The 14392-nt window shown below is 56.9% G+C and overlaps 2 protein-coding genes across 2 annotated transcripts in view; one reads left to right on the forward strand and one right to left on the reverse strand.

Moving 5' to 3' along the window:
- LOC103256730 (sec1 family domain-containing protein 2-like) overlaps positions 1-6224 on the forward strand; it is a 152590-nt gene extending 146366 nt beyond the window's left edge. Inside the window, exons 8-9 of the mRNA XM_021710548.1 lie at positions 1758-1877; positions 5844-6224. Of these exons, the coding sequence (XP_021566223.1) occupies positions 1758-1877; positions 5844-5936 (213 nt within the window). The 3' untranslated portion in view covers positions 5937-6224. The remainder of the gene's footprint in view (positions 1-1757; positions 1878-5843) is intronic.
- A 4334-nt stretch (positions 6225-10558) lies between these two features.
- On the reverse strand, positions 10559-14384 carry RASL11B (RAS like family 11 member B). The gene is made up of 4 exons (XM_008054483.1): positions 14255-14384; positions 13722-13778; positions 12629-12705; positions 10559-11943 (listed from the first exon to the last, which is right to left on the reverse strand). The coding sequence occupies exons 1-4, from the start codon at positions 14382-14384 to the stop codon at positions 11476-11478; spliced, it is 732 nt and encodes a 243-aa protein (XP_008052674.1). The 3' UTR covers positions 10559-11475.
- Between the last annotated feature and the right edge of the window lie 8 nt (positions 14385-14392).

Consider the following 14392-nt stretch of genomic DNA (forward strand, 5'->3'; position numbering starts at 1 on the left):
GGGAGGGGGTCCCAGAGCATGGATGGGAGGGGGCAGCAGAGGGAGGGGTAGGGAAGGGGGTCCCAGGCGCCGCCTTCTGCATCTTGGTCCGGGTGGTGGTCACACAGGTGTGTTCACTTTGTGACTATTCAGCGAAAGGTACACTGGGCACGTGAATGTGTCCCATTAGTGTTGTATGTTTAACACATGTTCAAAAGCAAGACCAAGTGCCGTGTGTGACGTGACACACAGCAACCAGGGAGGAGCTGAAAACAGAGACACAAACCAGCGCACATGGTAGGAGCTCATATGCCAAGCCTGGGAGTCAGGATTCCAAGCTGAGGGAGTGGCCTCCGGGCTTCACGATGAGCATGTGGCAGGGCCACCCCAGGGGTGCAGTGTGGGAGCTAAAAGGGGTGTGGTCAGCTGTGACAGATGCCACAGGGAAGCCAGCTTAGACCAAGACAGAGACATGCCCTTGACTCCTATACCCTGATGGCTCTGGGCGCTCACAGGAGCAACCCTATGGATGGTGGGACAGAGAAGGGATGTGTGGGCGCATGGACTGGAGGAAAGTGGTCAGCAAGAGTCATGAGATGACACAGCGGGATGCTGGGTGGAGAGGCTTTCCAAAGATGAAAAACTGGGGTGCTTTCTCCAGGACTCACCCCCTGCTGGAGGGCCAGCAGACCTGCCCCTCCCTCCCTCCTCTTCCCTTCATCCCTCCCTCCCGCCTTTCCACTGTGAGATTCCTCTTTAGCAGCCAAGACAACCTACATAACTTGGAGAACTTCCTGGATCACCCTCCCCAGTCATTTTGAGCCAGATGCTGAGAAGGGAGACATTCAGGAGAGGGGGGCTGGGCGACTGACTGGCTTCCTGCTGGCCTGATCCCACCTGCTGCATCTCCTGACTCCTGTGGCCCAGGGTGGCTTGTGTGCAGGTGTGAGTGGGCGGGGGTCTCTCCACCTAGTCCTCCCTGCCTCGGGCCATGTTGGGCTCCTGAGTGGCCACCGTCCCCAGAACTCCATCCACCATTTCTCCAGCCTGGCCCTCATCACCCTGTGTGAGCTCCCAGCTGCAAGAGAGCACACCATCCCCAGCGCCCACCCTGTCTCCTCAACTCCCACCACCAAGTGGACTGTGGCCCCTCACATCTGCACGGGGACATGCGTCATCCCTCTGGGTCTAAGACAGTACTCCACCACATGGTGAGGTGGCAGGGAAGAGGAGGTTCCTCCACGGTGCCAGGGCAGGTCCACACAGGGCAGGTCCCTGGCTCTGCTAGCCTGTGGAGGCTCAGGCCCGCATCTACATGGCCTGTGTGCCCTGCAGCAGGCCCTGGCCTCTCATGCACCCCTCGCGCCCACCCCAAGAGCTTGACCTCTCTCTCATTATCCTGGACCTAGGGTGCACAGGAGGCTGGGGACTCAGGGCACTGCGGGTGGGCTTCGTGCCTCCAGGAAAGAGAGGCTGAGAGGAAATAACAAGCCCTTTGCATGGCCACAAGCCCTGGAGGTTCGCGTGCTGCCCTGAGGGAAGGGAGCCCAGCCTGGCCACTTCCTCCTTTCACCCTTCTCCCTGTGATGACCCTACTTGAAGGGGCGAGGCCAGGCAACACCGGGCATGGTCCTGGCACTGGGGTATTGGCCACCAGCACATCCCACAGCAGAGAAGCTGTAACCCCACATGTGTCATCGGGTGGTGGCTGGTCCTGGGAGCCTGTGAGGGTGGCCGTGCGCCTGTCCCGCCTGACACTGCTGGTGTTCCACTTGCAGGTGAGCCGGCCGCACCCCAGCGACCACCCGGTACTGATCCTCTTCGTGGTGGGCGGGGTCACCGTCTCTGAAGCCAGAATGGTCAAGGACCTGGTGGCGGCCCTGAAGCCAGGAACCCAGGTATTGAGTCCTCAGTCACAAATGAGGCCCCCGTCTCCAGCTCCTGGCCCCCCTGCCATCCCCCACCCCACCCCCAGTTTCTCTCTCCCTCCTGCTAGCAGCCCCCACCCTGGGATGCCATGCTTCCATGGTGAGGACCAGCCACATGACAAACCGCCACATGGGCTACATTCTCCCACTGAGCACACGATCCCCAAGCAGAGCCTCTGCTGTTACCTACTACATCTACAGACCAGGCCAGGTAGGAGGGGCTCCCCTTCTAGGCCCTGCCCTAGTCACCGGCCTCCCAGGTAACTCCCCACCTCCTTAAAGCCGTGTGTGCTCTGGGTCCAGTCAGTGTCTAATTACTCAAGAGTCCTCACCGTCTCCCGGCCCTGGCTTGTGCAGTGGTGACTCCCAGGACCAGCTCCCGACTGAGGCCAGCAGAGGCCAGGGCAGGAATCTGGGAAGGACGAAATCAACACCATGACTAGTGTGGGCGTGTTTCCCCCTCCCCCGTACTCCTGCCAGGGACCATCCCAGGACCCAGACGGGACAACTGCGCTGTGGCCCGTGGTCAAGATACACATGGCCCATGGTGAAGACACACATAGTCCATGGTTAAGGCACAGGCCTTTGGGTCTCACAGCCCGAATTCCAGTTCTGACCCCGCTCTGGACTAGTCCATGGTTAAGGCACAGGCCTTTGGGTGTCACAGCCCGAATTTCAGTTCTGCCCCCACTCTGGACTAGGGTGATGCTGGGGAAAGTCCTCCATTTCTCATCAGAATGTGGGCGGGGTCTGGGAGTCTCGGGTCAGTTGAGGCTTGTGAGCCCCGTGACTGGCTGGAAGTGTCAGGGCGGCCCCGTGCTCACCAGCTGTCCCCAGAGTCACTATGCCATCCTGCAGGAGGGCTCGAGGTTTCCAGCAGGAGCCAGGGAGAGCCTGGCCCCGACGCGCTCTGACGGGGGAAGTGGAGTCTACTGACCCTGCGAGACATAAAGCCCTTTCCTGGGTGGCTCCCAGGACAGCCCTGAGCCGAGGATGAGACAGCGGCTACCTCCCCGGAGCCAATACCAAGAAGCAGAGTGAGGAATCAGGAGGGAAAAATGGGGAAGGGGGAGCCGCGTGGGGCCCCATCCTGCTGGTGTGGCCCTGGGCAACTGAGACTCAGCCCTCCTGGGACGCCCAGCAGTCTGGTGTTATGTGCCTCAGCCTGGTCATGGCAGGTCACAGGGCGCCTTGGACACCCCTCCCTGCCCATCCCCAGGTGAGACTTGCCCACGGGCACCATCTTCCTGGCATGTGGTAACAGCTTTATGACCTCTGTGTATGGCAAGCAGCCCCCTTCATGGTCTGCAGGAAGCTCGCCCGAGGCAGTGCTGGGAGGACTGGCTGCCTGGCCATGCCGTGGCCTTTGTATCCCGCTCCAACCCCCACTGCACGTGTCCACACAGCAGGGAGCGACTGGTGTTGGCTATGATCAATTCTGCTATTACTATCGCCTGTTACAATCACAGCTAGTGAAGTGCTTGATACATTGGTAAATCAGCCTCATTCAACACCCCTCTGTCAGCAGTGTTAAGTTCTGTTTAACGAGCAGTTGCCTTTCTGAGCACGATGTTTCTAAATCTGAAAGCACCCTGCTCACTGCTCCAGCACGGTGGACCAACCCTTGGCTCTTCGGAACAGTGATGCATTGTAACCACTGACAGACATGTTAATCCCCGTCTAAAAGGAGAAAATGCCAACGTTGTCAAAGCCCTGTGACCTCTGTTAGCAACAGAGGCCCCGAGTACACAGCGGCCTCACGGTCATCGGCCTATACTCAGACATCGGCAGAGGGGGCATCTCAGAGGACCTTGGGAGGTCAGCCTCTTCCCAAAAACTCCCCAAAGAGTTGCCAGGCCCTGGGAGGATCCGCAGGCCACTGGGAACAGAGGAGAGTCACTCGTCCCCATGCATCACCTCATGCTTGTGAGAGGAGGGATGGCCTGCCTGTGCACTGGAATGATACGCACCATGGCCGAGCTTCCCCTTGAGTTGGACAGACATGCAGCGGCCGGGCCACTGACTCGGTGAAACTGAGATACCAGCTCTCCTGCAGTCATTTTCCTGGAAGACACACAGACCACACTGACCCCGTGGTGGGCACCAGGGCTGTGGACTAACACTACATTGTCTTGTGCAAGTTACTGTCACTCCGCCTCTCTCCTGTTCTAGCTCTGTGGGGGTCTTCTGGACACAAGTACGGTGAGTCTGTTGCCCCATTGGGCTGGGCCAGCTGATTACATGATGAGCATGTCTCGAACATCTGCCCAATGCCCAGCGCCGCCTTCATGCTGAGGAAGAGCCAGGCCCACACCAGATATATCCCTGCTTTTGGGAAACATAGTCTCCCAAGGAGTGACCCACGGTGGCCACAGAAGCTCTGCTCATGGCAGGGGTAGAGGGCATGGGAGGGTACCACAGGAAAGCCAGGGAAGGTCCCTCGAGATGACACCAACTGCTCACAGGAAGACTTAACGTGAATGGCACTCAGGGGTCTGCTGTTAGGGAGACAGAAAGGCATTCAAGGTCCTCCAGAAAGACCTCGAGTGACGAGGGTGGTGCAAAGCGGGGAAGCCAGGGCCATGGTCGCCCACCAGTGCCCCCACCACCACCCTCTCGAGCAGGCTGCTTCCTCCTCTCGGGCTGCCTGTGACTGTGAGGGATGCACCCATGTGGGACGGTGGCCTGTGGGAGAAGTCTTGGCTCCCCCAACACCACAAATAGTCCGGCCCCAGGTGGGGGATGTGCCAGGCTCCCAATGCCGGCATGGACTCCGTGGCCATGCAACTCTGGCCACTGACCGGGGTGGCAGAAGCCTGTAACTGCGAGAAAGTGGCTGGAAGGGCCCCTCCCAGAAGATGAGGGAATGGCAGTCCAGGAGAAGAGAGAGCGGCGGGCCGTGGCCAGCCCCCCTGCCTCCACGCACGTCACTCCCTCCCTGTGCCCCTTTTCTGGAAACTGCCCAGGTCCTCGTGGACCATGGAGGAAGATGGCCGTGCCAGGTCCAGGTGGGCGGGCGAGTGGGCGGGACAGGCCTGCCTGAGAGCAGCCTCCACCTGCTGGACGTACCAGGGCCGCACCCGGGCCTCTCTGCACTGCATTCCCTCCATCTGCAAAAGAGGAATCATGAATGTCCCTGTTCCTAAGACAACATGAGGGTCAGATGGTGTCAGCGAGGGGATGTGCAGGCCTGGCGCATCATGGGAACTGGTACTGTCATACCAGTCGCTGTGGCAAATCGTGTCCCGAGGAGGATGGGATGGACTGACCACCACCCTGTGTGACCCCTTCTGGAGAAGGACTTTGCAGACGCCAACGGGCCGCAGGCTCCACAGGCCCTGACCCGACAGACCAAGTCACCCAAGGGAAGATCTGCACAGGACAGCCCGCGTAGAGAGAGCCGTGAACAAAGATGCCCCACAGTCCATCGGAGGGGCCACCCACCCATACCTGGTTCTTGAGCTCCCAGAACCTGACAACGCGCTCCGGTAGTTGGGGCACCACCTCTTGGTGTGCCTTCCGTGCCCCTGCCGTCGGAGAGGCCTCCATGGAGGACAGGTTGCTGCACAGTGGAGGGGCCTCCATGGAGGTCAGATCACTACACGGCAGAGCGGTCTCCATGGAGGTCAATGCTGCATAGCAGGGCAAATGTGACCCTGTCCCATCCGGCAGCAAGGCAGCAGCAGGACTCGGCCTCGAAGGCACCGCATGCCGGCCTCAGCCACGTTTAGCACCTGCTGCTAAAGTGTCAGTGGCACAGCCGGGTCGTCCCACGAGTATCCTCACATGATGTTGGCACCCAGGACACTCAGTTAGGCCTCCACCTTTTCTTCAGTCTCCTCCGTGTCCTCCCGAGAAATAGGTTGTGTCTGTTTCTCCCCCCAGTAACCTGACCTGGCGTTCCTGACAGCCCACTCTGTGTCTGTTCCCCATCAGGTCACTGTGCTGTCCACACGGCTCCTGAGGCCCCTCGATGTCCCTGAGCTGCTGTTTGCCACCGACCGGCTGCACCCAGACCTCGGCATCTGAGAATCTGCTAGGAAGGGAAGCCTGCTGGCCAGAACGCCACAACTGCTGGTGTCACCTTCGAGACAGCCTCCAAGCCAGGGGCCTCCAAGCCAGCAACGGCTACATGGTGGGGTCTTGAGAACCCACAACAAGGTGCTCAACTTGGATGCTGTGATGCCTAAAAAAATGTGTTTTCTGTCTTTCCAAAGGGATCCAGCTGTCTTCAGCTGGCCAGATTGGTGGCCATTTCCACCAACAATTCCTCCCGTGAGCTCCTTCATTCCAAATAAAAGTCCTTGGCAAGTGCTGGTGACGAGTCTCTGGTGTGAGGTTGCTCAGGACGTTGTCTGTATCTAGAGCAATGAGCTGGGGAATGTGGTGTCATGACTGTGCCACTGGGGAGGGGACATGGCAGGTCGGGTCTGAGGCCTCCTGTCTCTCTCGCTCCAAACAGTCCTGAGAAGCCGGGGCGGGGGGGTGGCCAGGGCAGCGCTGGTGACCTGCATGTTGCCAGTCGTGGTTCCCCTCACCAAGGTTGTGCTGTCCTGGCTAGCTCACAGGGGGCTGCCAGGGCCAGGGACGGGGAACACAGGTTGACTAGGACTATCTGTGCCTAAAAGGTTTCCGCCCATGGAAGCCCCCAACACTGGGTCCCAGGGCATCCAGATTGTAGCAACTGCCTTGCAGACTTCATGGGTCTGAGTTTCCATTGAAATATAAAGCTTTCTTTCCTACAAGCTTAAACTCTCCCTCTGAGCATACAGAAACACCCAAACCATCTAGTGAAACGCGTAAGAACTCTGAGGAAGACACACTGCTTGGAACACGACCCATGCAGATGTCTAGTTGGCAGAAACTTCTGGCATTTCTTAGAGATATTTGTAATGAAAAGACCAAACTGAAAACCAGTTTCTGGTGTGGATTAACCAGGTGGAGGAAGCAAATACCTCCACTCTCCTGTGTCCTAACTCCATTCTCTAAAGATGCAGTTCCTTCTGCAGACCTGTGAGGCTAGGAGGACCCGAGGCCATCTCAGGGAGCCGCGGACCAGGCGTCCTCATCCCTGCCCATGTGTTCTCCGGGGACACCAGCTCCCTCCTGGTGCTAAAGCACAGGCGCCTGCCAGTGCCTGTTCGCTCTGCTGCTCTTGGGTCCTGGAGTTGGATAAGGAGGGAATGGTCAGCCTCCAAAAGAAATTCTCACGGTTACAGAGAGACCTGCTTTCCAAAGTAAAAGAATCAGAAGTAACCTGTCATGTGCCTCAAGCCTGTGTCCGTTCTTTCAGTCATTCATTCATTCATTGATTCTCAACTACTGAGTGGGTCCCTGCCTGTGCCGGACACTGTACCAGATTCCAGCCATTGTGGTGAACGAGGCAGCCTGTCCCTGATGCTGTATTCCTTGGAGTGACACCCTGGCCCAACACACTTCAGGGCAGGACAGCCAGAGGTCAGGAGCCTGTCCGAGCCCATCATTGGTTCTGAGCCCACCTCCTCCTGAGTTTAGTTGACCATAGAATTAGATCCTGATAGGACCCACCCTGCTGGGCTTGGTGAGCATCAAGGTTAAGAGCTGTCAAGCGCTAAGAGCACGGCCCATGAAGCACACAGGAGTCACTGTTGTTCAGTAACACACGTCTGAGGGAGGACATGCATCTCTGAGGGAACTTTCTCCACCATTGAAGTCAGCCACCAAGTAGCTGAATCTGACACTGACTCATTCACAAATCATACATGTGTCAGCCACCAGAGGTGACCTCCTGGGCTGAGCCAAGGGGATCCTGGTTCCCCTGTCTTAAGCCTAGGTGCGTGTATCCCACCTGGGGTGACTTCCTGGGCTGAGCCGAGGAGGGTCTTGGTTCCCCTCTCTCGGGCCTGGGTGCAAGTGTTCCCACCTGAGCGCCAGCAGATCAGAGCCAAAACAAGCATGTGGAAATGTCAGCCAGGCTCCCCAGAAATTGGCTCCCTCCGCCAACAGAGGTGCGACACTTGGTCTCGGCTGACGTCTGCCTTGGTGAACCTTGCCGGGGCCGCGTCCACAGACACCACAGGCCCAGCACTGCAGGGGGCTCTGTGGCCGGCAGCCATCCCAGGGGCTGGGGCACTGCAGGTGGCTGTGTAGCCACCCTCCACGCCACGGGGTCCCCATCGCAAGGAAGCCTACCGAGCTCCCCAAGACCACTTACTGATCTTACCCTTTTCAAGAAACTGCATCTCAGCATCAAACAGTCTGCCTTCCCGTTGGAGCTGAGAGACTCTGCCTCTGTTCTAAAAGGGATTTAGAAAGACAAACCAGATAAGGGGGTCTGCAGACCCCAATCCTGCCCTTTTCAGACTGAGCAGTGGAGATAGCGGGAACCTTCTGGAACCATCACCATCAGGGGGTCCAACCTGACAAGTTCCATCTTCCCTTTCAGCCAGTCCTGAGGGGCCTGAGCTGGGCAGGCCCGTTTCCCAGGGGTACAGGCGGGACCCTAGGTGACCACAACTCACGTGTGAGGCTCATGAGCTTGTTCATTTGCCCAGAAGACACATGTTCTCTCCCTCTTGCGGTGCAAGAGGAATGTCAAAATCCCACTCTTCACCAGAACAAGGGGCCCCTGGAGACAGCAGGATGGGGACACAGCTGGGGAAGGACAGGCTCCCGCGTGGCTCTGCAGAGAGGGATCAGCAGGACGTGGTAGTGCAGGTGGACCTGGCTGAAGTCCCGACCAAGAGAGCTGGGGCAGTGCTTCCCCATGTTAGGTCTCCCCCTTCCTTTTCTGTGGGAGACTTGGAATCATGGAGACGTGCGGCAGCGTCAGTTACTCCAGACACCTCCCACAGGGTCGCATGCAGGTGTAGAGTACACAGAAGCAGTCATCGTCCCACCCACGGCCCTGAGCAGGCCTTTAAACTCCCATTCTTCACCTTTAAGATGGAGTGATGTCATTACCATCCTCACGAGGGACAGGCTACGAGTGCCCACTGAGCCCTCTCCCTCTCGCCCCCATGCCTAGACACACATCCCTGCATCCCCTGCAGGGGACCAGGGGGTGCCACTATCCAGGGAAAAGGGCTGTTTCTTGTGCCAGGAGGTGGCAGGTCAAAAATGTCAGAACAAAACCAGGGATTGAAGGAGATTCTCTAATGATAACAACGAGCAACAGCAATAATCACAAAGCTAAAGTTAGAAGAGGAGAAACGCAGGCATTCTAGAACAAACAGGCAAGTCTTTTTCTCTGTCTCCCACTGTCTCTCTCTCTCATCTCTCCATCTGTCTCTGTCTCTTTCTCTCTCTCCATCTTTTTGTTTCTCTTTCTCCATCTCTGTGTCTCTCTCCATCTGTCTCTCTCTCTCTCTCTCCATCTCTTTTTCTGTTTCTCTTTCTCCATCTCTGTGTCTCTCTCCATCTCTCTTTGTCCGTCTCCGTCTCCATCTCTCCCTGCCCCCTCCCATGGCCTTGAACTACCCACTTTCCCCCTAGGGATGGACTGAAACTCTGAGATCCCTTCCAGCCTGTCCATCAGAGATGAGGTGGGAGGAAGGAGTGAGGAGGTGAGGGCCATGGTGAGGGCAGGGGCAGGTGGGGGAAGCTGCATAGCTCGGCAGGTGAACAGGGAGGCAGCCACGTGGCAATTAGGCTCTGGGCCCGCAGCACGCGCCCATGAGACTCACACCTGGAATCCCAGCCTGTGGGGAACCTTGGTCAGCACATGGGCACCAGCCTCTCATTGGGGATGTCGTCCACGCAAGAGGCAGCATGGAAATGAGAGTGGCCCCACAGAGACACCCATGTCACCCTTGAACGGGCAGTTGAGCCCAGGGACCTCTCGCCTGCCCACCCACCTCACCCCTTCCAGAGGCCCAGCTGCATGCCTGAGGGGCTGGCATCACCAGGAGCCTGGGGGTCAAGACATGTGCCCACCCCACAGGAACCCACCCATGGCCCAACTCACATGCAGCCCTGTGGCGCCTATGACCTGCTGTAAAGGAACAAGAACACCGAGTGCAGTCAGAAGTGGGGAAGCAGGTCCACTGCATGAACCACTTCCGGTCAGGCATGTCAGCACCCCAGCCCTCACAGGGCCATCCTAAGCTAAGTTGGTGTGTGAACGCACCACTCACAGGAATGCACAGGGTGACACTTTGACCGTGAAGACGGGGCTTCCCAGGTCCAGAGGAAGCAGCGAGGTCTGGTGGTGTGAGCTCCTATGTATGCAGAAAGGCCCCATGGGCCTGACTCCTGCACGGCCCCAGATCAGTACTTCCATGAGAAGAGTCTTCTAGAAGCAGCCTTCCCAGCAAAGAGGTTTGCCAAACAAAGTTTATATAAAGCAGCCATGATGGGCTTGAGGCTTTGCAGTGGGATGTGTGTCATCAACATCCTTCCAAGGCTCCCAGAGACCATGAAGGAAACATGACTGGTCCTCCTGGACGCAAGGCAACAAGTCACAGCACATATGCTCAGGCCATGGCCCCAGCCAGGCCATTCAACCCTTGCGCCTGCTTTCTCACCTGCAAAATGGAGCCTCGCTGGACTGTTGAGAGTCAGAGACAACCTAGAATGCGGGGGTCAACTCACATGCCCGTAATCAGAGAACACAGGTCACGCATTGTCTCAAGGGCAGGAGGTTAATACTTCAATACAGACCAAGACAGGTGCCTGCTCTCTTAAAATGAGTTTATTGTACATAAAATAAATTAATTACAGTGGAGGCCAAAGCTTGAGTGGCTTAAAGTGCATCTGTGTAGGGGACTGGGGGCAGTCCCATGCCAGCCACTTGCTGTGGGGCAGTGCTGGTGTCTCGGCCAGAGGCTCGGCCCGGCCCAGAGGCTGCCTGTGTCACTGCCATACACGAGTCACACCAAAACCAGCTGACACATTTTTGTTTTTCTGTACCTGATGCAACAGTTGTCAAAAAAAAAACCCCAAAAAACAAAGAACTCTACAGTCTCCCAATCAAAGTCTGAGGCTGAGGAGTCTGAGTTCCCAGCACTGACCACACACCCAGCTGAGCACACCCACCCCTGTCAGGAACACCCTGCACACCGTGAGTTCCCCGACTTCTGTGTGTGGAATGTTTTGGCCCATGTACTTGACCCTTTTGGGGGCAGGAACCTTTTCCTTCTTGTTCTTAAAGAAGTCTGGTTTCCTGCTGGTTAGAAAGGCATTCTGTAGGAATCGTGCCTGGGGCCAAATTGTGCTGATAAAAGCAATTCTTCCTCTTGGGGGAAACAGAAAAGAAAAGAAAAAAGGGGGCAGGCAAGCCCAGGACCCCCTGCCCTCCCATTCACAGCCACTCATCCTGCACTCGTGTATCCCATCACTTGTCAGTCCTATCAGGGTTTCCAGGAGGCCACAGCTAGCCCCACTCTCAAGGCAGAGTGTGTCTGCCCCGTCCAAGGAGAAGACGTGCATTCCCATCTGCGAGTGGCTGGTGGCTCCATCCAGCCACATCACCTCGGTCCCCTGCTCAGAGCCATGCCCTCTCTGCAGTAGTCCCACAGGCCTTTCTGGCCCAATCCCCACCAGCAGTGCTCGTCAGGCACGCAGGAAGGCCCATCCCAGGGCGCCCACCTCAGACAGAGGTGACGGTCCTCACTTTGGCAGACAGCGCCTGCTTGAACCTCCGCTTGAGGTCCTGCATGTTGGGCGACTTGGGCCTGGGGATGAGGGAGGCCCGCCGCTTCTCAGGCGTGCCAGGCGGCTGTCTGAGCCGCACCTCCTTGCACAGCGCGTGGAAGGCAGTGTAGACGTCGTGGCAATTCTCACTGACGGACACCGCGTAGAACGGGCAGCCCAGTACGCCAGCCAGCTGCAGCCCCAGTTGGGGGTCAACCTGCTTAGCGTGCAGCAGGTCGGCCTTGTTGGCCACAACAGCCACGGGCAGCTGGGTGCCCGGGCGCAGCTGCCGCACGTGCTGGTGCAGTCGGCTGGTGAGCTCGTAGCTCTTGGCGTCGGTGACGGAGAACACGATTACCACGGCGTCTGCCCAGCAGATAGAGCGGTCCAACTGCTCGCTGCAGCTCAGGCCATTCTCGTGGATCTGAAAACCAGGGCAGTAGGGGGTGGGGGGGTTTGAGGGCTGCCCAGTGGGGGAGTCCCCAACGCAGAAGAGCCCTGCATAGTGATGCCAGAAGAGTCCTATCCCCTCATTCAGTCCTCTTGACAGCATATTAGCCCAGCTGCATGTTAGCCGCCACGCTCAAGTAGAAAACTGACCTGCAGAGAACTCCACGCAGACTTTGGAGCTGCACAAAATGGGAAATTAGCTGGCTAGACAGTGAGTCTGGGAAGTAAAGATAGGGCTGGAAGCATTTAGACCTGGATAGCTGCCCAGTTTGGGGGGAAAAACCACTAGCACGGCTCTTTTGTCTGTAGAGTAACTTTCCAGGCACTACAGGCAACTCCAAGCATCTGGAGTCCGTATCTCCATGGCTGATTTTTAATGCTGAAGACACATGTGTATAAACTGAGCTTTTTAACCACAGCAAGGAAACCGCCAGTTCCCAGTGTGCTTGACTTGGTCTTCTCTGCCGGGCCGGCTCCTCCTGACCCTTAGCCAACTCTCCCAATTATCCAGGCTGAGCTTGCCAACAGTTAGATACACTGAGATGTCAGAAAATAGGTCACAGTCTAGACAGGACCCCCCATATTTCTCCCCTTCAGCAAGAAGGACTGTGAGGACAAGTGAACCATCCTCCTTCACCCAGGGCCCCAGAGCTTCTCACCTCAACACCTGGAGTGTCTTGAACCTGAATAGCCAGCGTTTCACCTTCTATCTGTACTTGTCTGGTATAGAGATTACCTATGAGGACACAGAAAAAGATGGTGTTCTTCTCTCTCGTATGACTTAAAACATTGTAAGATATGTTTCTTTAAGTTAGGGGAAAAAATGTAGCCTGCACCAGTGTACAACAGGAAGCTATAATTTAATTCTGTTCAATGGGCTAACAGATTTTTAAAAAAAAACAACTACAATTTTAAACCCATGTTAATAGATGTATTAAAACCAGGATGTTTGCAAGTTTTTGAAAACTTATTTATCTACACTTAAATGGAGTTTTCATTTTTAGAGCATTCGCTTGATGTGAGGTTTGTTTTATTCTAGCACTTTATTATTCTTTGTCCGTCAGTTAATGGCTTAGTGAACAAATATTGTTATTAAACACACAGCCAACATTATCACATAAAAATGTGACATGAAGACATTCAACTCTACATATTGCTCACTTCCCATAATCCCCTGCAGGCTCTGCCTGGAGTCTCCAGATTTAAGCAATTTAGAACAGAGGTGGATAGAAAGGCCCTAAGTCGTCCCAGTGCCTATTCTTTATCAGGGGGATTGAAATACCCGTCTTCTCACTTATTCGGAACTTCTTCATAACTTCTCAAATTCTCCCATCTAGCTATTTTTCTTTGTTAAGAAAAGAGAACTTTAGGTTTACAACTGCTGTCCTCTGGCCTCTGCTTTGAAAGGTCACCTCTGAAAGGCAGCCAGCCGAGAGGGAGGGGCGGGGAGGAGTGGGCCATCTTTTTTATGACTTTTGCAGGAGCATTGAAGGGCGAGGCCCTGGAGTACAAAGAGTGCCTCCCACGGGGTCCCCACAGCTAGAACATGCCACGGGGAAGACTTCCAGGCACTTGATAACATGATGAATGGGCTTGGAATGGAATGAGGCCAGATGGCAGCCAGGGAGGGGGGTGGAGGGCAGAGCTGGACACGGCAAGCCCTTCGCTCAGGCTGTCACCGCAGCAGTCTGCCTGGGACACAGGGATAGCAGGGCTTCGCACAGGACAGTGTCCTCCAGTGCATCTCCTCACCTACGTTTCTCTCATAGTCGCCGATGAATCGCTTGGTGAGGAAGCGGACCACCAGGGCTGCAGGGCAGAGACAAGAAGGGGAAGAGCTTGGCCCTGGACAGGGTAGGCCTCCACCCGCCCCCACCCCCAGCATGGACGGCCACCGAGTGAAATTCCTGCCTGTGGCTCACTGAGCCTTCTTCCAGATGAGGGAACGGGGGCATCATAAATTATGGCCCTGCCCAGTGGGGAGGGTCCCTTGGCCCACCCTCCCACCCACTGGGCCACACTTAACCTTCCAGCCAACTAGTCTTCCCAACCCTGAGACCTCCAGGAGGGAGTCGCAAACCCCACAGGCCCGATATCAGTGGTTCCAGGGGTGCCCGGAAAGTCGCCTGGCCACGCTGCACCCCGGCTTCCCTCTGTTGGAGCGGGGGTGAGGGCAACGAGCCGGGTCCCTCCGGAGGCAGCGGGTCACTGGGTGGGGGGAGGACGGCCCCATCTCCCCGCGTCCCGCCCGGAGTTGAGCCGCCCTCGCCCGCGCGGGGACTCACCGGTCTTGCCCACGCCGCTGGCGCCCACCACGGCGATCTTGACGAGGCGGCGGCCTGCGGCCCCCAGGCAGCCGTCGGCGCGCGGGGCGGGGGGCTCGGCCAGGGTGCACATGTGCTGAACCAGGCGCATCGCGCTCC

The sequence above is a fragment of the Carlito syrichta genome, unplaced genomic scaffold (genome assembly GCF_000164805.1).
Source record: "Carlito syrichta isolate Samal-C Ts95f unplaced genomic scaffold, Tarsius_syrichta-2.0.1 Scaffold79415, whole genome shotgun sequence".
In the NCBI taxonomy this organism is placed as follows: Eukaryota; Metazoa; Chordata; class Mammalia; order Primates; family Tarsiidae; genus Carlito; species Carlito syrichta.

Excerpts from the sequence above, each read along its gene's own strand:
- RASL11B (XM_008054483.1), bottom strand. The coding sequence starts at position 14,384 with ATGCGCCTGGTTCAGCACATGTGCACCCTGGCCGAGCCCCCCGCCCCG. Across the intron at positions 12,706-13,721 it reads CGACTATGAGAGAAACGTAG|GTAATCTCTATACCAGACAA; the intron begins GTGAGGAGATGC and ends GTGTCCTCATAG. Across the intron at positions 11,944-12,628 it reads AAGACACTCCAGGTGTTGAG|ATCCACGAGAATGGCCTGAG; the intron begins GTGAGAAGCTCT and ends CCTGGTTTTCAG.